This window comes from Trachemys scripta, chromosome 2 (genome assembly GCF_013100865.1).
Source record: "Trachemys scripta elegans isolate TJP31775 chromosome 2, CAS_Tse_1.0, whole genome shotgun sequence".
Classification (NCBI taxonomy): domain Eukaryota; kingdom Metazoa; phylum Chordata; order Testudines; family Emydidae; genus Trachemys; species Trachemys scripta.
In genome coordinates, this window is record NC_048299.1 from 79,612,527 (window position 1) to 79,632,058 (window position 19,532).

Here is a 19,532-nt window from a genome sequence, read left to right on the forward strand (position 1 = left end):
GCCATCATAAGTCATTTTAAATCTTTGACTCCAGTTGTCAAAATAGATTCCACTGCCAGAAATGAAGGGCATGTCAGAAAATTAACTTTAGATAAAACTACCTTTTTAATTTTAAAAATAAGGAATAAAAAAAAGCTTTCTATAAAATAACCAGCAGAGGGCATTATTTCATTATAATTATTGACAAGTTTGCTTTAAAGAAAGCCTCTGTTATTATGGATATTATACTTAGTTATGGCAGGGGTCAGTTTGTTTGGGGATTTTTAATACACTACATCATAAACTACATTATAGAATTTGTAGGTGTAATTTCAGATCCTTTATTTATTCTACTCAGTTTTGCATATTATTGTTGAGAAAAAAATTATTTTCCTGAATAAATCTAACAGCACATCCAATTTGTAAAAGAAATTGAGAAAGATTAAGTTATTCTTCCTTTGTCTAAATATCATTAATTAAATCTAATGAGGCAACTCTTAGAACACATTTATTTATTATTTTAAAAATAAGTAAAATCAAGCTAAAATTGGTAGTGGCTAAAATGTAATGGATCTTATTAGGCTTGAGGTACTGAAGAAATTCAAATCACTACACATACCACTATATTGTGTAATGTCTGTGGTCATTCTTCTTTCAAGGAAAACCATAGCAGATGTTTAAGTATGCCCTGTAAAATATTCAGCAACAATCAGCATTTGAATAAATTCATTTGTAATAAGTTGTTTGTTACTTACATATCCCAATTTGGAGCTCCCCGCAACTGTTGTATTAACAATGGGAACTAGAATAAGGAATAGATAAATACACATTTATTTCTCAAAAAATCCCTGTTTATGTATAAGAATAAAGATATAAGTCTTATGAAAATACATATTTAGATTTTTTTTAAATGTCTATTTTGTACTCTGACTACAAAAGACCTTGGGTGCTGTTCAAACCCATTGATTCAAAAGGATGTACTGACAGTTTGGAAAAAAAAGAATTTTTTTAAGCTTTGCTTAAAACTAAATTCCCAGATAAAAATAAATATATACTAGAAAAATTGTGATTGCCGCCCCACACACACACACACAAAAAGGTAAACAGACTAGTGATAAAAATTTGAAATGGCTATTCATATGAACTAAACCAACCAACCAACCAGCCTACAAATTCTCTGTTACTCTGCAATACAATTGTTTTGGCTAATATCAAGTCTAGTATCAACTGAGTATTCAACACACCATCTGGAAGGACTGTTTCCAGCCCTCTCACAGGCTCTACGATCTAATATGTCTCTGTCTCCAACTGTTATGATCTTATTTTGTCTAATGCATGTGTGGGGAAAACTCTGCCCTTATTACTCCACTATAATTGCAATTACTTTATTGAGGGCAGAATTTGACTTCAGTGGAGTCAGTGGCATACATGTAAATAAGGGGAAATTAGGCCATGATTAAAATTGTCCTTCAGTCAAAGAAAATAAACTGAAGAAAAAAAAAATCTCAAAATTCAAAGCTATAAATTTATTTTAAAAGGCAGCTTGTTATATAATAATTCTGAGAGTGTGTAGATCACTTCCATAGTTAAAATACAAAGAAGGGAAGTACAAGTTTTTGCTATTTTTGCATACCCAAGACTGAAAAATGAATTAAGCCACCCCCCAGAGACCAGCAAAACGAATTGCCACATACAGTTTGTTTCCTTAATGGTTGTACATGCTTTAGAAAACATGTTTACCATCTATAAAGGTATGGTTAAGGAGGATTGTCTATAACATTTTCATATGCATATTTTTTCCCCAAAAGCAGTTTTCTGTGTTACAGCTTTTATAAATAACAATTTATAGCATCTTATAACATTTTGAGGTACTATTAATGCTGGAGACAGTTTAAATAATTATTTAATTAACTCTATTAACTTAGTGAATCATAAGAAAAAAATTCATCTGGAGTCTAAAAGACAGACAATGCTCCATAACGTCTTTTCAAGAAATCTAATTGGTACATTTCATTGCTTTGTCCTTAATTGGCTGTACTGCATGTGTCTTTATACCAACAGTTCCTTAAAATAGAAGTAAAGGGCACCATTGCTAAAGGCAGCTGACTTTTGCTGCAATGGCTGGTATGTGAACCATGTTGACTCTCCGGGAACCTTACTACTTACCAGCTGTGAGCTGATTAACCTGGTTGCTACTTCCTTGTGGCCAGCCACAGTGCAGAGATAGCATAGCAAATTCAATTTAGCTCGCATTGCCCCTGTGTTCTTCTCAGTGGAGTCAATCAATGAGCACATTTGTTGCAAAAAGTCATTCCAGTCCATTTCTTTCAGAGATGATAGCTTCTCAACTGTACACAAAAAATGTCAGCAGCTGTTTAAAGATTATGAATTGCCATCTTTGATTTTACTTTTAAATACTAAAATATAGTTATGTCCACATGAACCAAAGTAATTTTAAAAAAACTTTTGGATCCAATCACAACTTTGATATTTACAACAATATTAAGGCAAATAATTTAATTATTTTATAGAATACAATTATGAGAATTATCAAAAAGACCAAGAGAAAAAAGGGGGTACAACACAACAGGTGACGGTAAGTATACAAAACTATTTTCAAAGAGCAAAATCCATTAGGTTCTTATTCATAGTTTTGATTTGGTTCTTGCTTAGGTAAACCCACACTGCCTTCCCATGGATTAAAGGAAGTGATATTGTCCTCATTCATTCTTTAGTTTTTAATCAGATGTTGTCAATGGGAGTTCGCCAGAGCAACAATAAAGAAAAAATTAAGTAAAAGCCTGAGGAATTTGCTCAGAATCCAATTTATTTGAAGCACGTGTGCAGGTCTGCATCTGCTTAAACAGTTGTAGCATCAGGGCCTAAATGACTTAAACAAGGTCAGATCGCAGCTGGGATTAGAATTAATTTCATGACTCCCAATCCATTACTCACAACATGTCTACAAGGAAAGCCATGAAAATTCAATCAATCCGTAGAGCTAAGCAATCCTGTCCATTACTTCTTGCACCTCTAAAACAAAAAAAAATTTTTTTTTAAAATGGTATCTAGACATTTTCATAGTGAATGTCAAGTATCAGAGGGGTAGCCGTGTTAGTCTGAATCTGTAAAAAGCAACAGAGGGTCCTGTGGCACCTTTGAGACTAACAGAAGTACTGGGAGAATAAGCTTTCGTGGGTAAGAACCTCACTTCTTCAGATGCAAGAAATCTCCAGAGGCAGGTATATATCAGTGTGGAGATAACGAGGTTAGTTCAATCAGGGAGGGTGAGGTGCTCTGCTAGCAGTTGAGGTGTGAACACCAAGGGAGGAGAAACTGTTTCTGTAGTTGGATAGCCATTCACAGTCTTTGTTTAATCCTGATCTGGTACCACTGGAACACCTCCCTTGGTGTTCACACCTCAACTGTTAGCAAAGCACCTCACCCTCCCTGATTGAACTACCTCGTTATCTCCACACTGATATATACCTGCCTCTGGAGATTTCCATTACTTGCATCTGAAGAAGTGAGGTTCTTACCCACGAAAGCTTATGCTCCCAGTACTTCTGTTAGTCTCAAAGGTGCCACAGGACCCTCTGTTGCTTTTCATAGTGAATGTGTTGATTGTTCTTGGCAATATTTAAGGGGACTAATTCTCTTCGGTTTTACACAAATTTTACTCTGGGACAACTCCACTGACTTCAAAGGCAGCACTTCTGATTTACACCAGCATAAGCAGAGAGAGAATCAGACTTTGGGTATTTATTTTAACCTCAATTCTCATCTTTGAAAAGGAAAAGTTTAGCCCTCAGTGTTGGTATTCAGCACCAGGTTAAGCGTCTTTTTTACAAGATGTTCTAACACTAGCCAAACAGTTGTTTGCCAGCAAAAATTAAAAAGCTGCAAACTATATAGCCACAAACATAATCTTCCAGTTGTTAAATAAATTATATCCTTTGTATAGCAAATGACACTGGAATCCATTTGGAACGTGGATCAAGCTTTTCAGCTCCATAGTCACTAGTTTCAAAGTTGGATGCTTAAAGGCAGGTACCTCAATCTACATTCAGACACCTAAATAACATCTCTTGGATTCCAGACTGCTTAAGAACCTTTCGTTCCCTTTGAAGACTATGAAAGTTGTGTGTGCTAAGCACCTCTGAATAGCAGATCACTTATTTACATTCATACTGTATTTTGGCAAGTAAATGTCTACCTTTAATCACCCAAGTGTGAAAATTTTGGACTATGACTTTATCTTACAGAAAGTATTTGTTGCTGTTGTTTGGGGCCAAGGGATACTATATTTTATAACGATAACATTCCAACAAAATCACTGCTCAATATACAATCATACCAAATGGAACAGAATCTTACATTATTCCTCACTCCCTACTCCCACCATACACAGCTGAGAAGCAAAAAAAGGAACATATTTTTAGCTGAAATTAATTTTAAAACATAATATATTTTAACAATACCTCTGTAAATAGACCAAAAGGAAATATTCCAAAGGAACTAGTATTACACTCCTGATAACAACCAGCCTTTTGTTTTTATAAATAACTTCACTTGATGCCAAAAAAAAAAAAAGAAAATGACTTTATGCTGGGCATTAGAAACATTTCATAATTATAGGCAGGACTTGTAGGACCATCTTTTGTTATGGTTCAGCAACTCTTCCCATTATAAGACCCTTATTAGTTACAAAACTTTAACCATTTGGGCTGAAATCTTCCATGTCAGATATCTGCCCCAAGCTAAAATTTTTCTGGAAAATTTCTGCCAAAACAACTCAACCCTTTCCAAGAATGTTTTGCCCAAGTTAAGAAATTCTGGCAACCTTTTAAAAAGTGTAGTGTCTCCATGCTTTGGAGCAGGGACTTGAAATGTGTCCGGGATGTGACTTTTGCTGTCCATGAAAATCCACCCAAATTTCATCAAATTATAAGCCTTTGGAAAAAAATCTCAGTTTTCACATGCTCCATAAACGCTTCTTCAATTTTAGCAGCTAAAAATCTGCAAAGTTTCCAACCTCACTGCACATGCTCTAGCCTCTCATAGCTTCTATTGCTCACCAGAATGCACATTCACTATCTCGGAAGAGCAACTGAGCATTTGCCAGTCCAATACTACAGGGATGAAGCTGGACTTTCCCTGTAACTGCTACTCTGGGGCAGAGTGGGGACAAGCAGGGAGCGTGTCTCTCCTGTGCTCTCAGTGACCCTTCTTGCTGGCACCTCAGCAGCATGGAGGAGTAAACTACCTAATCTGATTTGAGTAAGGACAAGAGCTAGACTGAGGATGAGGGAAAAGATAGATTGAGACATGGAGTCTAGTGATACTGGAACTAATGTGTGGGGAGAGAAACTGTTAGTGGCAGCTGTAGGGGAAGAGGTCAGTGAAAGACTGGGACCGGGGGGACAAAGGCTCAGAACAGTTGGGCAAGAAGACAGATGAGGGAAAATGGGGGGAGGAATCGGGAGTCATCTGTGTGAGAGTGAGAGCGCTGATCAAATGACGAGCCTGGAGATGGGGAGGACCCGGGACTGGCTGAAAAACAGGATTGGAAGTAAGACACAGAGCAGGGGGAAAACTCAGAGAGAGCCTAGAGAGGGAGACTGGGACCCAGTGGGAGGCAGGAGGGAAGGGAAGATCAGGTCAAATGAAGAATCAAGAGGGGAGAAACTGGGACTGAAAAGAACAGTATGTGATTGTGTAATTATAGACTCAATTGTAATGCATATGCACAAGTGGGCTGAACTAAGGTTGCACAGGTAACCTTAATTCTGTCATTTCATAAGTTTCAAGTGCTTGACTTTGGAACCCTAATAGTGTTTTTAACATTTTTAACTTGGTTTTCGTATGTAATTCATACTTAATTTCCCCCAACATCTGACTGTGTTTTGCAAATAAATTTGATGCAACTAGAGCAAAAAACCCTTGTATAATGAATTCCTGTAATTAAAAAAAGTCACTGAATCATGCAGTTCACTGTGAAGGGATGAACTTTTTTCCCTAGATTTAACAGCATAAAAGACACGGAGCTGAGTCACATGTGATCAGGCTCTCATGCACTCCAGCTGTCTGCTGGAAAATGTTGGGACTTTGATCAACACAGTTGAACACACTGACTCCCAAACCCTGGGAGAGTCCAGCCAAGATTTTCAAAAGGACAGGCTTCAAAGTCCTTATGGAGCCTTCTAAATAAAGTGATCTGATTTCAAAAGTCTAAGCAACGCCAAATGGAGAGAGTTATTCCACTGATGAAAAGCATACATATTGTATTCATTTATTTCCTAAAGGTTTTAAATAAAAAAAATAAATACATTTCAGAGGCAACTAAAGTTTTCCATAGCTTTAGTGTAATAACTGGATTTGAGTGCTTTTTTTTTTTTGGTTTGCTATTTTCTAAATAGGGCCTAATAAGTCTTGCTTTCTTGTAGGCTGAGCTCTGCAATTCATGAATAATATATTCTCTTTGAAATAAGTATAAACACAATAGAAAATTATCTCAAACTTTCTTTCAAACATTTAATAGAACCAAACTACACGGTAAAACAATTACTAATTCTTCCTTGAACAGATGTGTGCGATTCATTATCACCTAGGAAAGTTATGCATTTCTATCAACAGGAAACTATGACACTTCAGATGGAAAATTATGAAGAAAATGAAAACATGCTATGTAAGTATGTGCTGTCACATGAAGCACTTATACATTTTATCAACTTCAGCAGAACTCTACCTGAATGTGCTGGTATATGTAACATTTTTAAGTCAAATCTAACTGGTGCTTGTTTCATTATCTGGAAAAAACAAAAACAAAAACAAAAAACAGTGGTTTGACTCAAGCCTATTTTAGATTTTTTTAAAGCATTTGTAAATGTCTTTAAAGTAGAGAAACACAAACACAGACAAAGAGAGACAAAAATATATTTAGCACATGCACAATATACAAGCCACTCCTACCATTATAATTTAAGTGTCAATGAGAAACAGGCCTAGAACCCTGGCCCACAAGGTTCATGGGAGCAGCCATGCTCCACAACCCTCCACCCAGCAGCCTATCAGTAGCTTACCTGACATCCACGTAGCCCAGCCCCAGTACAAGGCACCACCCCTGAGGTCCAATTGGCTGAGTCCCAAAGCAGCTGATTGGCCACTGGCTCTGCTTAAGTTAGCAGCAGCACCAGGAAGCTGTCCCAGCAACTGGGCTCCACTCCCCTTTGGACCATGCCTTGTGTTTCGTGCTTGCTCCTTGATCGTCTGGCTTTCTGACCCAGCTTAATTGCTAGCATCTGATTTATGGTTCCTGACCTCCAATTTGTCTCCCACCTCTGACTCCCTAGTATCCTGACCTAGCCTGACTCTGGTTCCAGATTCGTGGTTCTGATCTCCAGTTTGTCTCCTGCTTCTGACCTCCCAGTATCCCAACTCAGCTGTTTCTTGACTCTTGCCTCATGACTGTGGACTCTGGCTTTAGTAGGTCTGGCAGCCCACAACCCACACATGACAGCTTGTTCAGACCACTATAACCCTGTGGGACTGAGCTCAGTGCAAGAAGGATGGACCCAGCAGCACAACCACAGTCACCAGAAGTATCAGACTCGCCCAACGTGGCTAATCAAACACTGCAGGCTTAAGTTGCACAGCTGACCTCGGACAACCAGCAGCTGCAGGAGCAAGCAAGGCAAATCAGCACCAAGAACACTGCAAATACAGCCTGCTGCACCTTCCCCCAAACAGGGGGCCTGTGATATCTTGGCCTGAACAGTCTGGTAGTTCCAGGGTTTAATGAACCAATGCCATCTTCTGTTTCTGATGTGTCCCCAGACCTAAGCCTCTGACCCAGCCAAGGTGGCCTTGGTACTTGGCATGCTGACAGGAAGTGCATTAGATTACCCACCTCTCCTTCTTCCCCCCCTCCTTCCCCCCACTGGAAGGCCATACCCCAAGTGCTGTCAAACTGGGCCACCTTTCTCCAATTGATGTCAGGCATCTTTGATGACCTTCACCGAGCTCAAACAGGGCCAGGCTGTTCACAACTGGATAGTCCCCGCAATGTGCATGGCCTGCAATGTTTTTTAGGCTTCTCAAACTTCTACCAGAGATTCATTTAGAATTTTTCAAAACACAAACCAAGCCCCTTACTGCCACACTCCAGAAAAACACGCAGTTCCATTGGTCACCCAAGGCCCAGCACATATTCAAGCAGTCAAAGCTTGCCTTCACCGTAGCTCCAGTATTGGCCTAGCCAGGTGAATGCAAGCTTTTGTTGGGGAAGCAGATGTCTTTAGTATGTCAATCAGGGCAGTCCTCTCCCAAAGGCAAATACTGCACCTCATCACGTACTACTTGAGGAAGCTCACCCACGCTGAGCAAAACTACAAGATCTTCAACAAGAGCTCCTGGCAATTAAAAATCACCTTAGAAGAGAAGCAACAGTACTTGGAAAGGGCCTACCATCAGGTTCAAGTGTTCACGGACCATAAGAACCAGCGATTCCTGCACAGGGCTAAGTCCCTAAACCAAAGACAGTTCCAGTGCCCTATTCTTCTCCTGGTTAAACTTTACCTTGACCTACTGTCCAGAAATGGCAAGGTTGACATCTTGTCCCAAAGATATGGCTCTGACCCATGAGGTCTCAGTTTGGAATCCAAATTACAGTGTATACATCTCACTGTTTCCATATCCATATCGAATCAATTCATTGGGGGTGAGGGGGGGAGGAGTGCGGGGGAAGAAATCAGCCAAGTGTTTTCCTCAATAACCTCTCATTTATATTGGCCAAAATCAGAGTTCCCACTGAAGGCAGAAGCAGATTTTTAAAATTCACAATTAACATTAGGCTTGATTAACTACCAGAGATTGTAGAAAACTCTGCTAAAGTATCATGTCCTTTTATTCCCTGGTGTTTACCTGAGAGTAATATTTACCTGGCAAACTGCTCTCAAAACAAATGGTGGAGGCAAAGTTGTGGTAAAAGAAATTTTTTTTCCAGGAAAATGTCTCAGAGACATTGACAAAAAAAGTCAGGCTCTGTCATGAAAACAACAAAACAAAAACAAAACCTACTTGATCAATCATTAAATGTCACCTGCTCCTGGGCCTATCATGGTATACCACAGGACATTTTGGACTGGACTTGAGTTTAAACCAGGTTAACTAGAATCATGTTTAAAACTGGCCTTTACTGGAAAGATTCTAACACAGTTTCACTGGCCAGTGAATTCATGGATGAAATGCACTATCAATAACTTTACAAAGACAAGACAGGGACAAATGGACTCACCAGTCAAATCAAGTGTAGTTTTAAATAATGGAAAAAAATTCTTTCAAACAACACTATCCTTAAAAGCCAACTATTTAGATTGTTATAAGGAGGTGATAATAGGGGGACTTAAAATGGTGAAACCAAGGCCTCGTCTACACTATGACTTTAATTTGGATTTAGCAGCGTTAAATCGAATTAACCCTGCACCCATCCACACAACGAAGCCATTTATTTCAAAATAAAGGGCTCTTTAAATTGATTTCTGTATTCCACCCCGACGAGCGGAGTAGCGCCAAAATCGATATTGTCATTTTGAATTAGGGTTCATGTGGCCGCAATTCGATGGTATTGGCCTCCAGGAGCTGTCCCACAGTGCACCATTGTGACCGCTCTGGACAGCAATCTGAACTCGGATGCACTGGCCAGATAAACAGGAAAAGCCCCGCGAACATTTGAATTTCATTTCCTGTTTGCCCCGCGTGGAGAGCACAGGTGACCACAGATAGCTCAGCTCATCAGCACAGGTAACCATGCAGGCCGATAATCGAAAAAGAGCACCAGCATGGACCGTACGGGAGGTACTGGATCTGATCGCTATATGGGGAGAGGATTCAGTGCTAGCAGAACTTCGTTCGAAACGACAAAATGCCAAAACTTTTGAAAAAATCTCCAAGGGCATGATGGAGAGAGGCCACAATAGGGACTCAGATCAGTGCTGCATGAAAGTCAAGGAGCTCAGACAAGCCTATTAAAAAACAAAGGAGGCAAACGGTCACTCCGGGTCAGAGCCGCCGACATGCCGCTTCTACGCCAAGCTGCATGCAGTTCTGGGGGGGGCGCCCCCACTACCCCACCTCTGACCATGGATTCCGAGGCGGGGATAATCTCATCAGCTACACCTGAGGATTCTGCGACGGGGAAGAGGAGGAGGAGGAGGAGGAGGAGCTTGCAGAGAGCACCCAGCACTCCATTCTCCCCAACAACCAGGATCTTTTTCTCAGCCTGACTGAAGTACCCTCCCAACCCAATATCCAAGATCATGACCCCATGGAAGGGACCTCAGGTGAGTTTACCCCTTTTAAAATATAAAACTTGCTTTTAAAACAAGCGTTTTTTAATGATTACTTTGCCCTGAGGACTTGGGATGCATTCGCGGCCAGTACAGCTACTGGAAAAGTCTGTTAATGTGTCTGGGGATGGAGCGGAAATCCTCCAGGGACATCTCCATGAAGCTCTCCTGGAGGTACTCCAAAAGCCTTGCCACAAGGTTTCTGGGCAGTGCAGCCTTATTCTGTCCTCCATGATAGGACACTTGACCGCGCCATGCTTGCAGCAAGTAATCTGGTATCATTGCATGACAAAACCTGGCAACGTATGGTCCCGGTGTTTGCTGGCATTCAAGCAACATCCGTTCTTTATCTCGCTGTGTAATCCTCAGGAGAGTGATATTGCTCATGGTAACCTGGTTGAAATATGGGAATTTAATTAAGGGGACAGAGGTGGCCGTTCCTACTGGGCTGTTTGCCTGCAACTGAAAAGAAATCCTTCCCTGCAGTTAGCCAAGCGCGGGGGGGGTGGGGGGAGAAATTGTCCCTGAGCTTTTCGCGTTTGGCTAGCAGGGATCTTCCCTGTTACCAGCCACGCGGTGGGGGGAGGGGTACAGCGATCATCCCAGATAATTCATGGCGGCAGGGGGGTTAGTTTGTTTTCTGCTGCTGAAGGTTAACAGGAAAACCGCAGCAGTCAACGGGCTTTGCTTGGTATGTGGGAAAGGAGGGCGCAGAAGCCGAAAGACAATGGCTTACAATGGCAGCATGCAACCTGAATTCTGTTGCCCGGACCTGCGTCTGTGATCTCTAACACCAAAGCCACAAGCACTCAATATTAAGATGGAAAATGCGACCTTGTACTGAAATCTCATGTGCTATGTAATGTGAATAATGTTGTTCACCATGAAAGAGTATAAGCATTGTTCTGAAAAATGTATCATTTTAAAAACTTCTCTCCTTTTTTTCAACCCTCCCTCCAGCAGCTGCAAATTTTTCAAGCCTCCCTCCTCCGTCCCGAAGGCTCTCTCAGATAAGGTGGCGGAGAAAGAGGACGCGAGACGAGATGTTCACAGAAATAATGGAATGCACCCGCAGTGAAAGAGCTCATTTGAATGAGTGGAAGGACACGGTATCTAAATTTAGGAAAGATGCCAGTGAACGTGAGGTCATGAGGGACGCTCGAGCTGAGAGGTGGCAGGCTGCAACGCTGGGGCTGCTGCGTGATCAAACAGACATGCTCCGGCGTCTGGTGGAGCTTCAGGAATGGCAGCAGGATAACAGACTGCCGCTGCAGCCGCTGTATAACCTCCCTCCCCCCTCACCATGTTCCATATCCTCCTCACCCAGACGTGTAAGAACACGGGGGGGGGGAGGGGAGAGGCTCCATGCACCCTCCCACTCCATCCCAGTGGACAGCCCAACCAAAAGGCTGTCATTATATTGAATTTTTTCAGTGGCCTTTTACTTCTCTTATCCTCCTCCCAAACCTCACCCAGATTACCTTGTTGGTTCTCTCCCTATGTTTATAATCAATTAATAAAGAATACATGATTTTTAAACGATAGTGACTTTATTTCCTTTGAAAGCAAGCTGGGGGAAAGGGGAGGGTGGGTTCCTTACAGAGAATGAGTCAATAAAGGGGGCAGGTTTTCATGAAGGAGAAACAAACAGAAATTTCACACTGTAGCCTGGCCAGTTACGAAAGTGGTTTTCAAAGCTTCTCTGATGCACAGCACTTCCTGGTGTGCTCTTCTAATTGCCCTGGTGTCTGGCTGCGCATAATCAGCAGCCAGGCGATTTGCCACAGCCTCCCACCCCGCCATAAAGGTCTCCCCCTTACTTTCACAGAGATTGTGGAGCACGCAGCAAGCAGAAATAACAATGGGGAGATTGGTTTGGCTGAGGTCTGAGCCAGTCAGTAACGATCGCCAGCGACCTTTTAAACGGCCAAATGCACATTCTACCACCATTTCTGCACTTGCTCAGCCTGTAGTTGAACAGCTCCTGACTCCTGTCCAGGCTGCCTGTGTATGGCTTCATGAGCCATGGCATTAAGGGTAGGCTGGGTCCCCAAGAATAACTATTGGCATTTCAACATCCCCAACGGTTATTTTCTGGTTCAGGAAGTAAGTCCCTTGCTGCAGCCGTTTAAACAGATTAGTGTTCCTGAAGACGCGTCATGAACCCTTCCCGGCCAGCCCACGTTGATGTTGGTGAAACGTCCCTTGTGATCCACAAGTGCTGGCAGCACCACTGAAAAGTACCCCTTGCGGTTTATGTACTGGGTACCCTGGTGCTCCGGTGTCAAGATAGGGATATGGGTTCCATCTATCGCCACACCACAGTTAGGGAATCCCATTGCAGCAAAGCCATCCACTATGACCTGCACATTTCCCAGAGTCACTACCTTTCGTAGCAGCACCTCAGTGATTGCTTTGGCTACTTGCATCACAGCAGCCCCCACAATAGATTTGTCCATTCCAAATTGATTCCCAACTGACCGGTAGCTGTCTGGTGTTGCAAGCTTCCACAGGGCTATCACCACTCGCTTCTCAACTGTGAGGGCTGCTCTCATCTTGGTATTCTGGCGCTTCAGGGCAGGGGAAAGCAAGTCACAAAGTTCCAAGAAAGTGCCCTTACGCATGCGAAAGTTTTGCAGCCACTGGGAATCGTGCCACACCTGCAACACTATGCGGTCCCACCAGTCTGTGCTTGTTTCCCAGACCCAGAATCGGCGTTCCATGGCTATAACCTGCCCTATTAGCAGCATGATCTCCAAAAGCACTGGGTCCCGCGGTTTGATAGAATTCCATGTCCATATCCTCATCACTCTCGCTGCCGCGCTGCCGTAGCCTACTCCTCGCCGCCTGGTTTTGCAGGTTCTGGTTCAGCATAAACTGCACGATAACGCGCGAGGTGTTTACAATGTTCATGACTGCTGTCTTGAGCTGAGCGGGCTCCATGCTTGCCATGGTATGGCGTCTGCACTATTCACCCAGGAAAAAGGTGCAAAATGGTTGTCTGCCATTGCTTCCCTGGAGAGGGGGGATATACCCAGAACCACCCACGACAATGTTTTTGGCCCCATCAGGCATTGGGATCTCAACCCAGAATTCCAATGGGTGGAGGAGACTGCGGGAACTATGGGATAGCTACCCACAGTGCAGTGCTCCAGAAATCGACGCTAGCCCCGGTACATGGACGCACACCACCGAATTAATGTGCTTAGTGTGGCCGCATACATTCGACTTTATACAATCTGTTTCCAAAATTCGAATTATATAAATTCGGATTAATCCCGTAGTGTAGACATACCCCAAGGAACAGAAACTATTAAAAACAAAGGGGTTTTGTTTATTTTTCAGTTTAAAGCATAGATCTTTTTAGTAAGTACAGACTGTAAGCAATAGCCTTTCCACAGTTAGAAAGGCAGCTGCCTCCGGTACAAAATATTTCAGTCCAAACACCTGCAATTAAAGTTGTTTAAAATAACTTGATTTTTTTGTACATAGAAGCCATCACACCATTCAGCACAAGTGGTAGTCTCTGCTCAAGACTCTCGGTACTAGAAGAGAAGGAGTTTTCCAGATCAGGATTAAGGTGCCATAGCAGAGCATTGTGAACATTTGTCCAGTGTTGCCTACAATTTTAGTCTCTCGTTTTCAGAAATAGTCAATTCATATTTTTTAGAAAAATTAATCATATGTCTAAACCCTGCCAATTTTTCTGCACCCTGCAAACATCCCGCAACAGAAGTCCGTGTGAAAATCTAAATCCTAGTGTAAAAGGATTAGTATCCAGTGAGAAGACATCTAAATCTACAAAGATTCATTTTAATAAGCATACCTTTAAATAAATATCTGTCGAGACTAGATGTTACTGGTGTTTAATAAGTGAAGGCAAGATATCAAAAGGTAAATCTGCAAGGGCACCAAATGCAACATTTATTAGCTTCCACTAATTGTTGGAAACCCATTTCAGATTAATATTTGATCCCCAAATAAATCAGTTCTCCATACTGACTGTATAATATGGCCATACAAAACTGCAGAAATCTTGTCAAAAGGCTTAGCAGATGACTGGGTGGAGCTGTTTATGATGAGAACAATAAAGGAAAGGAAAAGAGTGGTAACCCTGTTTAAAGATTTATCTGTGCAATAAATTGCACAGCAAGTTCCTTAATCTATTCTTTAGTATCTTACTTTGCCATACCTTTGGATTGTCAATAATAGGGGTTACAAAAAGGTCAGATTCTGTGTAGATGAGCTCTTTCATCTTGGACTCCATGTCCTGCTGGCTTGAGTGTACATTTTTACCCTAGAACAAGAACATAAATACAGTAGTCAGGTTTGTAAGAAAAGTTTTCAAAATATTTGCTGCAATATTTCTTTTAAACACTACCAAACTGCATTGTATGGATAACGCAAATACTCTGTGTTTGTATTATTTGCTTTACGGGAGTGAATAGATTCCTTAACTAAGATCAGGTCCCACTGTGCTAGGCACTATACAAACATACAGTAAGAGAAAGATGCTGATCCAATAGTAATAGACAAGCCAGACAAAGGGTGCTGAGACACAAGGAGATTACGTGACTTGCCCAAGTTCTAAAAATCTTTCCAGAATCAGGGCCTTATATTCATTATTCGCACCCCAGTTACTGCAGCACATTCTATTACCATATATATATATTTTTTTAAATTCCCACCAACCTACAGACACACTTTTCTTAAATCTTTCATGAAATAGCAGGTATTTACATGCCAATTATATGGTTTATGCATTTCTTATTACTCAGTGAACATGTTTGTATGGACAATGCCCATTACTTTGTCCAGTACATCTTTTTAATGTTCATTGGGGGGGGGGAATGAAATTTTATTTACACACCCCACCATGTCCAATTACCAACACCACCATTTTTGAAAAATGTATTCAGGTGCTTAACTTTACACACCGTAAATAGTCCCATTCAGAGTCAATGTGTATAAATCTTTGAAGGATTAGAGCCCAAAATTTCAACAGTATTGGCCTTTTTAAAAATAAAGAAAAGAAAGTTGGGAACTTACAATCAACAGTTATATAAATGATTAGAATAATATTGTCTCTAAAATCCTATTTAAATTATATCCTTTTCTTTTATGAGACTTAGTTTTATTAATCAAACTGCATTTATGACATTTATGAGAAAATTGGAGCTATTATTCTCTCCCTAAAGTACGTTTACTCAATACACTAGAAATTACCACCAACTATCAGCTATGTTTTATGATCTGTAATTAAAATAATATTAACATACTCTTTTTGAGCAGCAAAGGTTGATAAATAAAAATAAAAATACATTATTTCAGACATAGGTATGTGTTTGTTTTAAAACGAGGGGGGAAAAAACTAACAAAAGTTAAAACTGCCACATTAAATTGAAAAAATTTAATCAGAAAATATAAGTATCAAGAATATAACCGCTTTAAAATCCCCACCTTTTAAAAGTCATACAAAATGATAAAATAAGAGGAGTAGTCTTACAATTTATATATTTTGTAAGAAATATTTACATGTGAAAATTAACATTAGACATTCCAATAATAACCTTAAGAGTAAAAAGAACAGGAGTACTTGTGGCACCTTAGAGATTAACAAATTTATTAGAGCATAAGCTTTCGTGCACTACAGCCCACTTCTTCGGATGCATATACAGTATATGCATCCGAAGAAGTGGGCTGTAGTCCACGAAAGCTTATGCTCTAATAAATTTGTTAGTCTCTAAGGTGTCACAAGTACTCCTGTTCTTTTTGCGGATACAGACCAACACGGCTGCTACTCTGAAACCTTAAGAGTAACTCATATTTCTTTTTTCCCTACGCAATGCAGTTATTCACTAATGTGTTTAATAACTATTGTATGTTATACAAAATGACTAATATAAAGATAACACATTATACTTATATTATAAAATATTTTAGAAATTGTACATAATATAATATAAGGTATATCAATTGTAGATCAGTAATAGATACAAAAAGAGATCTTTCTGCAATATCGATAGTACATAATTAACTAAAATGTTAGTATTCTGAAATTGAAAGAGGTGTGTGCAATACACCTTAAAGACAGAGGCGGGGAGTTGTTTGGGCCCTGCCCCAGCCCAGAGCCTGCACCCAGCACCTGAACTCCGTCCCAGAGCCTGCACCCCCACCCCCTTCCCACACACCCTCTCCTGCCCCCAAACTCCCTCCCAGACCCTGCACCCATACTCCCTCCCAGAGCCAGCACCCCTCACCCCCTTCTGAACCCTCACCCCTTGCCACAGCCCAGAGCCTACACCCAAACTCTGTCCCAGAGCCTGTACCCCTCACCCCCTCATACACCCCCAGAGCCTGCACCCAGCACCCAAACTCCATCCCAGATCCTGTACCTCAGGCCCCCCTCCCCCACCCAAACTCCCTCCCAGAGCCCAACCTCTCACCCCTTCTGCACCCAAACTCCCTCCCAGAGCCTGCACCCCAATCCCCTGCCCCATCCCAGGGCCTGAACCCCAGACCTCCTCCCCCCACCCAAACTCCCTCCCAGAGCCTTAGGCAGGTGGGGTGCGGGTTCTGGGCACCACCAAAATTTCTATAAATCTGCCACCCCTGCTTAAAGATACAGTTTATGTAGTCTGAATTTAGTTACTGTAGTAGATACATTAGTCCTCTTTCCACCAAATATGTGTTAAACCATCTTTTTATAACTCAGAACTTGAAATGTTACATTTCTTGAGAGCTGTCTCTTACAGGTCAGAGTTAACACTGTTCTTGAAATATCTACTGTTAGTTTTCATACATACATTAACTAAAAAAATCTTGCATCAGCTGTAACAATATTGAAACTTTCTTTATATTACCTTATCTTTTCTATATATTTTTTCAATGTTAGATTTTCTTTTTTTTAAATTATAACACTCCTGGTAATAATGTTTTCTAATGTTTGTGTAACATCCTACAGTAACCTTATTGCCCTTTTTATTTAATTAATGTATGTATTGGTCTGGCAATCTCTTTTATTTCTCTTAATTAAGGGGCAAGAGATGCTGAGCTCCCAAAGTTTGAGCTAGTGCAGGGGCAAGTTTGGCCTCTGGTGTAATTAACAGCAGCCCTGAGAATTGATCTTAAAATTCTGTAAATGTGTAGATTTGGGGATTTTTTGTTTTTAATTTCAAGGGGGAATGGAGTGCAAGTTGGCTTTATAATGGAATCCAGGTTGCAATCTTAACTATGGAAATATCTCTCTCACAATAATATACTTCTCACCTTTGTCAAGCATAAAGTTCTTTGTTCTGAATTCTGAGTTAAGGCAGCAGCAGCACTATTCATTTCTACTGCAGTGCTAGTCCTCGGAGTGGGACGAGAGCTGAAAGACATTATACAAAAATTAAAGAGTGCTGATTAGCTTTCATGGATTACAAAACATTCTGGATTATGAAACCTCTACATAATTCCCATTTGTGAGGGGAAAGTGTCATGGCTAACAGGCACAATATTTGTTCCATCAACCCAATATATACTTCCTGTTTTTAAATCCCCCTTAATAGTTTGCTTTTTTCCCCCCCACCATCAACTCTCCAAACCAAAGGACGTAGTCATATTCAAATCCCATCTCCTAAATGTGATGAGTCACCAAACAATATCTCAAGGCGATTAACTTGCTGGATTGCAATGCACTTTATACTGTTCTCAGCTCTAAACAGCCAGCAGTGAGAATGGAAGAAGTATTGAAACTGACAAGTATTCTGATGGTTTTTGTATTCATTCTTCTCATTTTCAAAATACTGTTTGTTCATAACATTTTTACAAAGTCACTAAGAAGATTAGGAGGACACACAAGAAGAGACCAGGGTGTTGTGATAAAAACAAATTCACTGATTAACCAAGCTGGGTGTTTGGATTTTTACCCTAATGTAATCCTTGCTTTAGACAGATCTTTCTACTAGATTAGTGAATGGTGAGGGAGGCTGTTTCTGAAACAAGCAAGTTTCTGCTTCATGTGGACAGAAACTAAGCCTCTTATATCAAAAATGAATCCTTCCTGCCTTGCGGCAAATGAAAAACACACACAAAATAGGCCCTCACCAACTAAAACTCATCATTTCAGTTTTTATTTAATGGCTCCTGGGGCACATTGCACAAATAGCACACATAGCGACTGATAGCCTGTGCAGCACAACTGACAGGTCTTTGCAGACACTATTTGTTGGCCTGGCTGAAACTGCAAGCTTCAAACACTCCACCCTATTAAGAAGAAATTAAAAATTGCTTAAGTGGTAAAGAGCATTTGTGCATACATAAAGCAAGAATAGAAGTAATGAATAACAGATAAACTTAAATTTTTCTAATCCTGTTTAGCAAAACAGCCCAGAGACTACAAGATATTGCAATGAAAAACAGTAAAATAAAGCAATATTTAAATCGTGGGCTCCAACATCTCAAAGGTTTCTTTATACTAACTACCTAAACACAATTTTCCATACAGAATCATGAGCCAATCTGCTTGCGTACAAATACTGCAGTCCAGCCTGCGCTCTTTTAATTAAAAAATAACATTTAAGAAGATACTCCATACATTTTTTCTTTTCTAATTATTGCTCTTTAGTTTGTCATACCTAAGAAGAAATATGGACTCATTTGATTCACCACCAGGTGCACTTTTAGGCTGCAACTCAGATGGATTTTCTGTTAAAAACAAAACAAAACAAAAAACATGGAACTCATATTCATTTAAAGATTAAGAGGAATAAAATTTATGGAACAGGTATACTGCTGGGATTACAAGGCTGATCAGATTTACAGAACACACTCATCTGAAATGAGACAATATTAGCAATACATAATCTTACCTAGTTTGAAAGATTTATTAAGTTGCTTATCTGCTCGTGAGGATGACATGTCATTTGAATTTTTATGGGTATCCAATGGGTCCTTGGTATCTCTAGATACAAACAACTCCGTGGTTTCACTGTTGTTTAATAAGACATGCTAGTTAGACACTAGTTACTTAACACATTTCAAAAAATCAATACGATAGTGTTTTTATATTTGCACTAGTGTTCGCAATAGTGATAGATACGTTTCAGGAGACAAGATTCAAGATACATCCGTGCTATGAACAAAATTAACAAAATTTTTAAAACATTTTTATAAATTAAAATAAAAATACAAATAATGACCAGAATACAGTTTTTTTAATAGTAA

At 40.4% G+C, this 19,532-nt stretch overlaps 1 protein-coding gene across 7 annotated transcripts in view; it reads right to left on the reverse strand.

Annotated features, from left to right (window-relative positions):
- ULK4 (unc-51 like kinase 4) overlaps nucleotides 1-19,532 on the reverse strand; it is a 401,679-nt gene that overhangs the window by 348,960 nt on the left and 33,187 nt on the right. For all 7 annotated transcript variants that reach the window (XR_004644496.1, XR_004644497.1, XM_034760991.1 and 4 more), the window contains 7 exons: nucleotides 19,178-19,296; nucleotides 18,944-19,013; nucleotides 17,595-17,694; nucleotides 14,518-14,622; nucleotides 6,728-6,788; nucleotides 2,146-2,327; nucleotides 735-781 (listed from right to left, as the gene is read on the reverse strand). Coding sequence is in view for 5 of the 7 variants with exons in the window: in XM_034760991.1 (XP_034616882.1) it covers nucleotides 735-781; nucleotides 2,146-2,327; nucleotides 6,728-6,788; nucleotides 14,518-14,622; nucleotides 17,595-17,694; nucleotides 18,944-19,013; nucleotides 19,178-19,296 (684 nt within the window). In the remaining 2 variants the exon portion in view is untranslated. The remainder of the gene's footprint in view (nucleotides 1-734; nucleotides 782-2,145; nucleotides 2,328-6,727; nucleotides 6,789-14,517; nucleotides 14,623-17,594; nucleotides 17,695-18,943; nucleotides 19,014-19,177; nucleotides 19,297-19,532) is intronic.